The sequence below is a fragment of the Bicyclus anynana genome, chromosome 16, assembly GCF_947172395.1.
Source record: "Bicyclus anynana chromosome 16, ilBicAnyn1.1, whole genome shotgun sequence".
NCBI classification, from domain to species: Eukaryota; Metazoa; Arthropoda; class Insecta; order Lepidoptera; family Nymphalidae; genus Bicyclus; species Bicyclus anynana.
The window spans coordinates 2,060,184-2,072,661 of record NC_069098.1 but is presented as its reverse complement, the minus strand read 5'-3'; the positions used below and the strand labels follow the sequence as shown (position 1 = coordinate 2,072,661).

General features: G+C 35.5%; 2 protein-coding genes across 6 annotated transcripts in view; both read right to left on the bottom strand.

Moving 5' to 3' along the window:
- Nucleotides 1–12,478, bottom strand: part of LOC112052546 (connectin) — a 311,702-nt gene that overhangs the window by 119,585 nt on the left and 179,639 nt on the right. The window lies entirely within an intron of this gene.
- Nucleotides 1,448–7,641, bottom strand: LOC128198833 (uncharacterized). 4 transcript variants are annotated; one of them, XM_052886046.1, is made up of 3 exons: nucleotides 6,566–7,641; nucleotides 3,362–6,181; nucleotides 1,448–2,754 (listed from the first exon to the last, which is right to left on the bottom strand). In XM_052886046.1, exons 1-3 carry the CDS (start codon nucleotides 6,939–6,941, stop codon nucleotides 2,726–2,728), a joined length of 3,225 nt encoding a protein of 1,074 aa, XP_052742006.1. In that variant the 5' UTR covers nucleotides 6,942–7,641; the 3' UTR covers nucleotides 1,448–2,725. The 4 variants fall into 4 exon arrangements, with proteins under 4 accessions (XP_052742006.1, XP_052742005.1, XP_052742007.1 ...); XM_052886045.1 differs by having other exon boundaries at nucleotides 1,448–3,520; nucleotides 3,758–6,181; XM_052886047.1 differs by having other exon boundaries at nucleotides 3,758–6,181.

Sequence of the window (12,478 nt, the reverse complement as noted above, 5' to 3'; positions counted from 1 at the left end):
TAAATTTTGCCGTCGGATATTCATAACACAGATTTTTATTTTCTACGTCATCGTTATCAATTTGAACACTTTATTATTAGCAATTTCATTTCTTGGAAGTCGGTTGGTTACAAATAGAAATATTACAAGGCCTGTAGCGTCGCGAAATAGCGGAAGACTTCAAGAAAAGAAATCATTTAAGACGGCTAGCATACTATGATAGCTCTGAAACATAATTAGATTTTGTAAGGGTCCGGATGTTCCCGGAAATAATATTTTTGTAATACGGAATTTTGTGCACGATTGCGTATTGAAATGAGGGAGAATGTATTTTTTGACTAGATGCCCCTTGGGTGTTATTCGTAGCATTTTCGTAGCTACGTAGCATATGCTATGCTGAGTATGACCCACTAATTATTACAAACTATATCAACATAATTATTCATTAAGTAATATTTTATTTTGAAAATGAAAATAAAAACCCTATAGATTTAAAAGCAAAATAACTTTTTACTGGATACGTGAGTTTCTTAGTAATACTAAGCACAAGCTGCTTTATATCAACACTTAAGTATAGAATATATCGATAGTGTTAAAAAGAAGGATAAAGTGCAAGTCCGGTTATGCTACTGTTTTAGATATTACTTTTAAAATTGTATAAGTTATTTCAATAGCCAGTGCACAGTCAAACCAAATGTGGTTTGTGTTGCATTATGGTTAGGCTTAATTTCATTATGTATTTTGTATAATATTAAATAAATAAATATGTAGGTAGGTACCTACTACGTAATCACCATGTTATGGTTCCCAAAAATTTTGAAACACGACTTTCAATATTATATTAACTACCCACTCCTAATACAGTCTTTTCCGATTAATTGGAGAGAAAAAATGAATATTGGTCATATTTATAGGTGGGGCAAATATTCTTTATTTGAAAAGATTGTCTGAATGATTCAAATAACTATCTTTGACTTTTTATGAAATAGAATCTCAATTAAGGGCCAAACATAGTATCGCCGATCGGTTATCCTATTACCCAAGTTTTGTTGAGAGCCCTTACGCAACTACCATCCGGGAGAAAAATAAAGATATTACGGGAGGAAATGGCGGATCATAAATAAGGACAAGTGGTATACTTCGCGCCTAGAATCCGACATTTGGAGGTAACTTTTCATATAATATGATCGCGAACAGTCAAAAAGTTATATAGAAGCTATGTAAGAGGCTGTTTGGGGTGATTATGTTGCGTCTGTGCCCACTTATTTTTACGATTATCCCGACTGGTATGTGTAAATCATTATATTTTGTACTATCCTCGTATTTTTTTACCGTCTGTATCGCTTAAAATAAAACAAAATATATTATTTACTCCACATCTGTTTTACTAAACCATTAATCTATGTTAATAAAGCTGTGCGAAGCAGGACTGTATTACCATAGGTTGAATAATAAGTTGACTCCGATGTATATGGAAAAATCACTTTAATTATGAGAAATATAAATTGAACATGTGTACATAGGCCGGTGGTCGGAAGGCAAGAGGGGCGATTACAAATTACAATCGGCGGGCAGTGTTGCCAGCACGATTTTATACAATTCCTTTATTTACCATAATGTTGCCTGCAACATGCTGCGGCCTCATGATGTTATGAACTATACAATTGTTAAATAATATGTAAACTGGAAATTTAAACATTTTACAAGTTAAGTTTAATTGTTGCTTACAATGTTAAATTTAAAATTTTCTTAATAAACATTCTTATAATAATTAAATACTAATTGGAATCTATTGGCAATACACATATTTTGTTAATGGCCCGAACGTGTGTTTTTTTATTTGGGGTAATGACCTCGACGGCCCTGACCTTTCCATCGTGACCAGGACATAATCTTACAATTCGTGCCATGGGCCAGTACATAGGATATAAGTTATCATCCTTTAGAATAACTAAACTTCCTACTTTAACATTATTCTGGTCTTGGCGCCATTTTGGCCTATTCTGGAGAATATTTAAATAATATTTATGCCAAACCTTCCAAAATTGTTGTTTTAAATTAGTACATAGCTGCCAAAACTTAAGTTTATTTTTAGGTACATTAATTAAATTGTTTTCTGGATACATAGTTAACGCACTACCAATAATAAAGTGACCAGGTGTTAAATAACAAAAGTCATCTGGATCAGATGAGAGTGATAACAATGGTCTTGAATTAAGTACAGCTTCAATCTCACAAAGAACTGTGTTAAGCTGTTCATATGTTAATAAACTATTTTGTACAACTCGCCTTAAATGGTATTTTGTACTTTTAACTGCTGCCTCCCAGAGACCACCAAACGTAGGAGAATAGCACGGAATGAAATGGAAATTTATACCTTGTTCTGCAGCAAATTTTTGTACGTTTGCCTGGTGATACTGAGATGCATGCAGCTTATACAATTCATTTAATTGGTTGCTAGCCGATTTGAATGAGCTAAAATTATCACAGTGGACCTGGCTGGGCTTTCCACGTCTGCTTATTTGCCTTTTGAGACAGCCTAGAAATGTTTCTGTGGTTAAGTCCGAAGCCAGTTCTAAGTGAACTGCCTTCGTTGTAAAGCATACAAAAACGCATATATAACCTTTTCCGACTACAGAGCGTCTAATTCGCGATAGCTTGACGTCTACAGGCCCAGCAAAATCCAAGCCGATAACCTGGAACGGTCGGCTCGTGGCTGTGACACGGCTGGCTGGCAGTGAGCCCATTAGCTGTTGAGCAGCTGTCGCCTTATTTCTAAAACATATAATACATTTGTGGGTTATTTTCTTAATATGTAATAAGCCATTTACAATCCAAAATTTTTGGTTTAAACTTGAAAGCAGAAGCTTAGGTCCTGCATGCAGTAATCTTTCATGTTCGCTTTTAATAATCAAGCTAGTAATTAAAGAGTCCTTTGGTAGGATAACAGGATGTTTTTGCGACAGTGGTATGGCAGCATGGTGGAGCCTCCCACCTACACGTAAAAGACCTAGCTTATCAATGAAAGGATGTAGGTTCACAAGAGTTCCTTTTAAATTATTGCCTTTGCAAAGTGCATTAATTTCAGATTTGAAATGGACACCTTGTTCATGTTTAACTATAACCATTAAGGCATTTTCAAGCTCTGAGCTTGTTAAATATTTACTATTTATTTTATTTTTATGTTTATTTACATTATTCAAAAATCTTAACATATAAGCCATGAGCCTAATGATTTTTGTAATATTAGAATAATTATATAATTGTTTGAAAATATATTCAATAGAATTTGATGATTGGTCATCAGAAAGCACTAAGCAAGGCCTCACCTCGGGTAGAGTGCTGGGGAGCTCTGGTTTACAGCAATCAAAATTGTACTCACTGTTACGTAGAAACTGTGGCCCGTTCCACCATAACTGGCACCGGTTCAGCTCGCCTGGCTTTAGTCCTCTGCTGATGAGGTCGGCAGGATTTTCTTTGGTGTTGACATAAAGCCATGACCATGCACCTGTAGCCTGACGAATGACACTCACTCTGTTCGCTATATAAGCTTGAAGCTGCATCAATTCAGTGTCAATCCATGCAAGAACAATCTTTGAATCACTGAATAGATATACATCCTTTATTTTAACTTTAAGCTTAAGTGAATCATATGTTTTTGCCATTAACTTAGATAACAAGAGTGCAGCATTCAATTCAAGCCTTGGCACTGTCATGCCCTTCTTTTGAATAGGATTTATTCTAGATTTCGAACAGAGCAAGTAAGCATTTGAGTTACCTAATTTGTTGACTCGCAGGTATACACAGCAACCGTAGGCCGTGGAACTCGAAGCATCAGCAAATCCCACCAGCTCTGCGGTGTCATTTTCTGAAATATCTATATTTCTACTTAGTTTAATTGGCTCCATTGCTAATAGATCAGCTGTAAACTGTAGCCACTCTTCTTGAATGTTAAGAGGGGGAGTGGAATTCCAATCAATATTTTGTAGCCATAATTTTTGCATGATGACCTTTGCTGTTACTATAATAGGACTTGCAAACCCCATAGGGTCGTAGAACCTACCTATGTAATTTAATATTCTTCTTTTTGTTATTTCTTTAGGGTTAAACGGTTCAGGGGATGATATTATAAAGTTATCATCTATAACATTAATGCGCAGCCCTAAAGCTTTCATGTCGAAATTGTCTTTTTGCAAATCTAAACTACAAAAATGTTGTTGCTCGGTCTGTGGTATATCTGACAGTATGCTTTTATTATTTGAGGCCCACTTGTGTGTATGAAATCCACCTAGACTGAGTATTTCGCGTAGTTGATTCCTTGCAGTTATAACTGAGTTGAAATCATGATCTGTGTAAAGAATATCGTCAACATATGTATGATTATTAATTATGTTGGAAGCTAGAGGATACAAATTTTCGTACCTAATTGCTAGCTCCTTTAAACAACGTGTTGCCAAGTAACTAGAGCTTTTTAAACCGTATGTTACTGTGTCTAATCTAATACATTTAATTGATTCACTTGGATTGTCTCTCCAAAGTATGTTTTGTAGAGAAGTGAATTTGGGATCAATTTTTATATTGCGGAACATATGTTTGATGTCCGTTGTGAATGTATATTTGCCAAATCTGAATAGCATGAGTATATCAAAAAGATCTTTTTGCACTACCGGTCCATTGAGTTGTAAACTGTTTAAGCTGACCTTCTTGTCAGTTTTCATTGAAGCATCAAATACACACCGAAGTCGGGTTGTACTTGAATTTTCATTTATTACTGCATGATGGGGTAAATAGTAAGTTGCTTGTTTGTTTATGTCATACAGTTCAATGTCCATATAATGACCATGGTTAAGTGATAAGTATTCATGGATAAATCTTTGATATTGCATGAATAGATTTGGATTTGAATGCAATTTCTTTTCTAAATTTAAAAATCTCTTTAAAGCAAGGTGAAAGGATTCGCCTAATATGCCATTAATATCTTCTAAAGGTAATTTCAATGGTAAGGCAACTTGAAAGTGATTATTTTCTAATTTGACAGAGCTTTGAAATATTTGTTCACACAGCTCCTGTTCAGAAGTTTTTTCATGGAATAATTCTGGGACCTTTTCATAAGACCAAAACTGAGAAATTGTTTTTTGTATATCTAGCTCACATTTTAATGCTACTTTGTGACAAGATGGTTTGGATAAATCGACTGGCAAACCTCCTCCTATTATGTGACCAAATAGTGTTGGAAATATGTGTAATTCAAACCCTGGAGACCCTTGTGATGTAGTGTGACACGAAGCAGTAGGGAGAACCTGTTGTGACCCGTGAGGATCACTTGCAGCTGGTGAGCTGAGGTTCATTGGCACCACCACCACGCTCTGATTGCTTGGCAACAGGGTCTGGAAAAACACATCCGCACCAATGAGTATATGTATTTCACTTGGTACATTGAACTGTTCATCGGCTAAAGTTATATTATTTGGTATGTGAATTTTGGAAATATCAATGTTACTCTGGGGAAGTTTACAAGTTATATTTTCTACTACATGACAGTTGATGATTTTTTTGAACGGAATGTGCATAGAATGCACCTCTAATGGGATGCAGTACTTTGTATTATTTTTAGTGTTAGATATGCCAATAATATTTGTGTTATTGGGTGTGGGAGTCAAACCTAATATTTTTATGACCTTTGAGGTCACTAACGATACCTGTGAACCGCTATCTAGTAAAGCCTTGATGCGGTACTCTCGGCCATTCTTGCTGAACACCTTTACTCTTGCTGTGGGCAGGAGTACATTATTATCAATGTTGCCTGTCAAAGTAACAGGAGGTGCCAGGGCGGGAGAATTGCAGACTAAGCTGTTGTGACAGCCCTTGCAGTCTGAACATCGGAAGTGAAACCTACATTTGCCCTTATGTGTACCTAAACATGTAATACAAAGTTTATTCTTTTCTATGAATAATATTCTTTCCTGTGCTGTCAATAAATAGAATTTTTTACATTTAAAAAGTTTATGTTCTTTGGACTTACAGTAACTGCATGATGATCCCTGCGTGGCGAGAGCTGCTACCCGTGAGTTACCCGCAGTGTGACCTTGCTCAGCATTTTCTAAAGCCAAGGCCCGTTTCTCAAGGTACTGGAGAAACTCTTCCAGGCTCGGCTTGTTATCAGAGCTTCTATCCATTTGGTAGGCTCTCGTTGTAAAGCTATCTAGTTTACGGGAGAAAATGCAAAGAAGTATGGGACTCCAATGTATTATAGGCTCATGAATGCTTATGGCAGCTAATTGTTGTCTAATACATGACACAAAGTCTCTTAAATTACTAGCCGTGGACTTAGTGATACATTTTAAATCTAACAAATGGCTTATGTGTTCATTCACAATTTTATACTTATTTTCATACCTATTTTCTAATAATTTGAGTGCTTCACTATAGCTTTCAGGGGTTATTGGTAAATTTTTTATTAAGTCTAAAGGTTCACCTATGAGATATGATCTTAAGTAGTATAATTTTTGTATGACGTCTAGACTTGAATTATTATGTATCATTGATTTATAAAGGCTTATGAATGGTATATACTCGGTGAATTTACCGTTAAACTGTTGGATGTCCACGGGAGGTAAGTGAGTTTTTGCCGCTACACTCGGTTGAGCAACTGAATTGGTTGAAGACGCGGGTGCAAACCCACGTTGCGCAATCGCCTTGTTTAACATCGTTACCATTTTGTAAAACTTTTCTTCGACGACGTCCACGCACTCCTCATCTTTGGGATTCAAATGTAAAATGTCTTTGCACAAGTCTTCGTATTCATTAAAAGTTTTTTCCAGTCGGTCGCGCCGAACCATGAGTTCCTCCACGTGGTTCTTTAGTAGATTTGCCTCTTCTGCTTCTAAATACTGATAAAGCCGCGTGATTGTGCGCTTTGCGTAACCGCGTGCTACATTCTTCCTTGATAATTCGTCCTCCATTATGATTTACGACGTATATACTAATAGGTATTTCCGAAATACACTGATTTATGGTTACTATTGCTCGAATAACGGCACTGATTTATGATATAACTTTTTTTTTGAACAGAAATTGCTATTCACTTTAGCATTAACACTGATTTTACTTTTAGTTTTAATGCAATAAAGAGACTTGATACACTGCGCAGACGACGCTGACAAAATGGCGCGGGGCGCCGTCCCTCGTCTCGATAATGTTGCGTTCGCCACGTTTTTACCTCGTGGTCGTAGCGCTGGCGCGATGCTGCTTTCTCCCTCACTCCCACTGGCGACGTATCTGCTTTGCGCTCTCACGCGTTGGCTCACGGTAGATTATAGATGAATATTGCGTAAGTCAATCAGAGCGGCAACGTCGCGTTGCGGACCTTTGTCTTTTTGCAAAATGTTTGATTCTCAATAATGAAAGCGTATTTTACCTCTTGCTGTCTTCAATCGGAGGGCCGAAGGACCATGTGCGAAGCAGGACTGTATTACCATAGGTTGAATAATAAGTTGACTCCGATGTATATGGAAAAATCACTTTAATTATGAGAAATATAAATTGAACATGTGTACATAGGCCGGTGGTCGGAAGGCAAGAGGGGCGATTACAAATTACAATCGGCGGGCAGTGTTGCCAGCACGATTTTATACAATTCCTTTATTTACCATAATGTTGCCTGCAACAAAAGCCTCAATAGCTCAACGGTAAGAGTGGTTGGATTCATCACCGAGGGGTGGTGGAATTGATTAGAATAATTGGTACAATTGATCATTGACCAGACAGAATGCTCAGGAGTGAAGAGAGGCTCAGGTCTGCGTAGTGTTGCTTAAAGTTATTGGTATAGAATGGTAAAAGATACTTATTGTTTACTCTTCAAAAAATATTAAAAATCAAAGAGCCAATGTCAACAAAACTACGAGTAAATGGAATAAAAGGAGCGACCTCAATTAAAAACGTCATCCGCAGTTAGTCTGCCGCTAGGCCGCGTCGATTGCAACTCTTTGTTGACCGTGGAATTGATATTGGTATCGATGTTTGCTGGATTTGCCCCGCTATGGAATATATGCACTCGTGCGGCAAAGATTCTAGCAACGATGCTGTAAAATACTGAAATAGATAAACGGCTTTACACGTGTGAATTTGTGCAAATATACACAACTAGGATTGAACTGCATAGGTTTTATAAACGTGAGCTTTTTCATAACGAGGCGTAAAAATTAAAACTACAGGCTTTTGAGGCTTAGAACCTATGGCCATATTTTTAGGCACAGGGTAGCGCTTGCATGCCCTGCGAAGTTTTGTTCAGTTAGAACTGTAAATTTTCGCTTTTTTTCTTCACAAAATATCACATGTCACATGTATTCAAATTCACACTGTAATGAAAATTCTTCTTCATTATCAAATAAGGAAGTAACTGCAATCTATCCTAATTCTAAGTGACGGTGAAACAGGGATTATTATAGGTAGCGCATTATTTTGGAGAACATACATTTTCTATATTCGCGAATTCAGCCATTTGAAGGGAATCCAGAAAAGAAAGCTTTTAATACGTGAAGTAATTTATAAAATATTTTATGCGTGAAGCGTAAGAAACTAACTTTCGCATAAGTACCTAGATCTTTTTTTAAATTGAAATTTTCACTTAAAACAAATGATATAGATTGACGGCCTCTGTGGTGCAGTGGTATGCGCGGTGGATTTACGAGACGGAGGTCCTGGGTTCGATACCTGGCTGGGCCGATTTAGGTTTTCTTAATTGGCCCAGGTCTGGCTGGTGGGAAGCTTCAGCCGTGGCTAGTTACCACCCTACCGACAAAGACGTACCGCCAAGCGATTTACCGTTCCGGTACGATGTCGTGTAGAAACCGAAAGGGGTGTGAATTTTCATCCTCCTCCTAACAAGTTAGTCCGCTTCCAGCTTAGATTGCATCATCACTTACCATCAGGGTGATTGTAGTTAACGGCTAATTTGTAAATAATAAAAAACATAAAAAAACAAGGATTATTATAGGTAGCGCATTATTTTGGAGAACATACATTTTCTTTATTTGCGGATTCAGCAGTGTAGTTCCATTTCCAAGGGAATCCAGGAAATAAAGCTTTTAGTTTTAATACGTGAAGTAATTTTTAAAATACTTTATGCGTGTAGCGTAACAAACTAACTTTCGCATAAGTACCATCTTTTTTAAAGTAAAATTTTCACTTAAATCAAATGATATAGTCAAGTACTTACTTGTCGTTGTACTACTAAAAGAGTTGTTCAAACGATGAAACCGTCACATATGTACCTAATCTCGCAACTAGGCCACACTAGCTTCAATAGAAAATAGAAAAAGTTGAAAAGTATAAAATTGTTAAAGATCAAGCAAGCGTATCTCGAGATACAAAGGTAGAACTCAACAAAAGAGATGCACCCGCAATCAAAAGCCGTCATCCTCAGTTCTTGTGAAGTACAGCAATATGCTCGCGAAGAATGGAGCTTCTATTTTAGTCTTTACAAGATTTCTAATTCACAATCTTAGACTCAGACTCAATGTCAGACACGAAATATACTTGAATCAGTTCAGGGCAACATTGTGAGACATGCTCCAAGCGAGTGTGCCTTGAAAATGTTCTGTTTTATTATTATTTTCCAACTTAAAAAAAGAAGGGGTGTTGTCTTTTTCAAAGCTCAATAAAATTTAATGACCGAAGTATATGACAAAATACTTTTTTTTAAGAAATTTTCAGTATTTTTTTAAAATGACCAATATTACTATTCTACTGCAACTAGTCGAAAATGACTGTTAGTAGTGGGTACGAAAATACACCAGCGAGATCGAACCACGATCTCTCGATAGCGAGGCCGGACCATATACCTTGGGACTAGTGTGACTTTAAATTAAAAAGTATACCTAGTGTACCTACTTCAGTTGTGTGCATTTTCTGAGAGGAGACTTACATTACTATATAATTTTTTTTAATTTAAATTTCATATTTTGTAGTCATAATTTTAGTTATTTTAATTTAATTATTATTTCATTGTATTTAATAAAAAAATATTTCAATCATACCGATATAAGTCAATCCTCAAAAAATTACAAACATTTTCTTTATTGCCACGTTGACATTCACGCCCAACAATACGTCATCATCTTGAATAGATGACAGAAACACAATGCTAAAATGTTACTCTTATCTATTATATTCACACAAAGAAATACATTTTTCGCGACGCGACACTCGAAGATGTTTATATAATCGTTTATTATATGCTACCCCACTTTCTGAGGCAGCAATTGTGGTGTTTATATACGTGTAGCCAAGAAAATAGGACAATAAATGGCGTCATCCAAAGTTCCTTTTTTGTTGTGTTGATCAAAAAATATAGCCTGTTTTTGTTGGCAATATATCCTTAAAACTGCTCCATGTGAGAAGAAAGTGTAATAAATCCATAACTTTATGTATTTGTGTACATTCCCGGCCACAGAACATAGAAAGCTAAAGCTAACGCTTTAGCAATAGAAGGATCGAGTTACCCATATATGAAGACGTACACTTATGTGTTTTTATTATAAGAAATTTTAATTGTAAATTAATTATAAATGTCTATGGAACATGTGTTCAAAAAGAATATTTTCACAGTAAAAAATATATATCTTAAAGTGTGTTTCTTATACGCATCCTTACAATTATGACGTAGATATATAAATAAATACAAAATAAATACTCCCAAGCAACCTGTATATATAAATATAATATAATGTAAGTAAATACAAAAGTGTTCATGACTGTGTGCGTTTAGTGGAGCAGCTAAATTAGGATCACTTTTTGCGGCGATTTTGTAGGCAGGTAACATATCTAATAGTATAATTTAATCGTTGGTCATAAGTATTAAACATTCTGTGACCGTAATAACTACAGGTAACCAAACTCTTCAGAAAGTAACACCGTCTATAGCCTAGTGTTAAAAAGTATGGTATCTTTTTAAACTCTCTCAAGATATGAAGAAAATGAGCTGTCTTATGAATCGAATATTTCGGACACGCAATATTTAGGAGTCGACGTTACTTTAAATATTTTTTATTACAGTCAAATATCTAGCACAGCGTCCGTGCGGCCGCTTTTTGTGAGTTAGACTGTAAAATAGTACAATAGTTACACCATGCATATTCAAAGGAACTCGATTGAGTTCCCAAACTATTTTCCACAAGTTTTTTTTTACACTCGCTTTCCGAGTTTCCGTTGTCGGTTAGCTCGGAAAATAAAATTAGCGGGGTGTGCATTCCGCTATTTTACGGTTGGTTGCAATTTCGGGGCTTTGATGACGACCGGAAATAAACGTTTTAGAAAAAAAAATACTCCCGTGCAGCGGGTACAAACGGAAACGTAAAAGTAATTGTGTTACGTGCAATAAAAATGATTTGGTAAAAGGAAAAAGTTTCCGGCTAACAAGGTTAGCCACTATAATAAAATGGTATGAAATCTGTGACTTTTAAAGATCTTATTTTTATTTGACGACTAAGTTGCTTTCCCGTTGAAATACGGAGGTAATATATTATAGCCTATAGCCTTCCTCGTCAAATGGGCTATCTAAGACTGAAATATTTTTTCAAATCGGACCAGTAGTTTCTAAGATAAGCGCATGAAGCAAACAAACAAACTATTCAGCTTTATAATATTAGTAAAGATGTCTCAAAATAGGTATGGTCATAAAAACGCTTTTGAACATTCCTAAAATGATAAATTAATAATGCTACAGTATTATTTTTTGGCTTTTCCAAATATTATAAAACAAAGTGCTTTACCACATCTGTCTGTCTGTTCGCGATAAACGGATTTCCATACAGTTTTCACCAATAGATAGAGTGATTCTTTAGGAAGGTACCTATAAGTTTTGTTGAAATAATTATGCCGATAATAACTGTAACAACGAATTTAAGATAAAATGTAATAAAGCCATTTGATGATATTCCGCTTTAAAAGAAGGCTTCCACGTGGGCAAATAAGCGAGCGTCTCACAGATAATATTAATTTTCAAATATCTGCCAGCTGCTTTAATTGAAGCCGTAAAAAATTACGTTATTTAAAGGAAACTTTAAAAACTGACTAATTGAAAAATGTATCTACGACATAAAATACTATCTAGACTAGAGCTACCTCTACGTTCTATTATTCTTGAAATTAATTATGAACATTACAATATTAAATTATAAATCTAAAACAATTCTAATTATTATTTTTTTTGTTATTGAGAAAGAATACAATAAGGAACTTAAGCTAACTTATCCTAATAACTATACAAATCATGCCCACGTGGAATGGTGGCAAGAATACTGGCTGCATTTCCGAAAAATTATATATACATTACTTTATTTGTATGACATTGTTTTTGACATATAAATTAATATTTAAGATATTTAACTGTAGATGTGCATGAATGCTATACAGGGTGATTCGGTCTTTAGTGCGGATATTTTTTTTCGTGGTTCTGTATCATTAATAGAATATAAATCTACAAACAGTTCGATACATT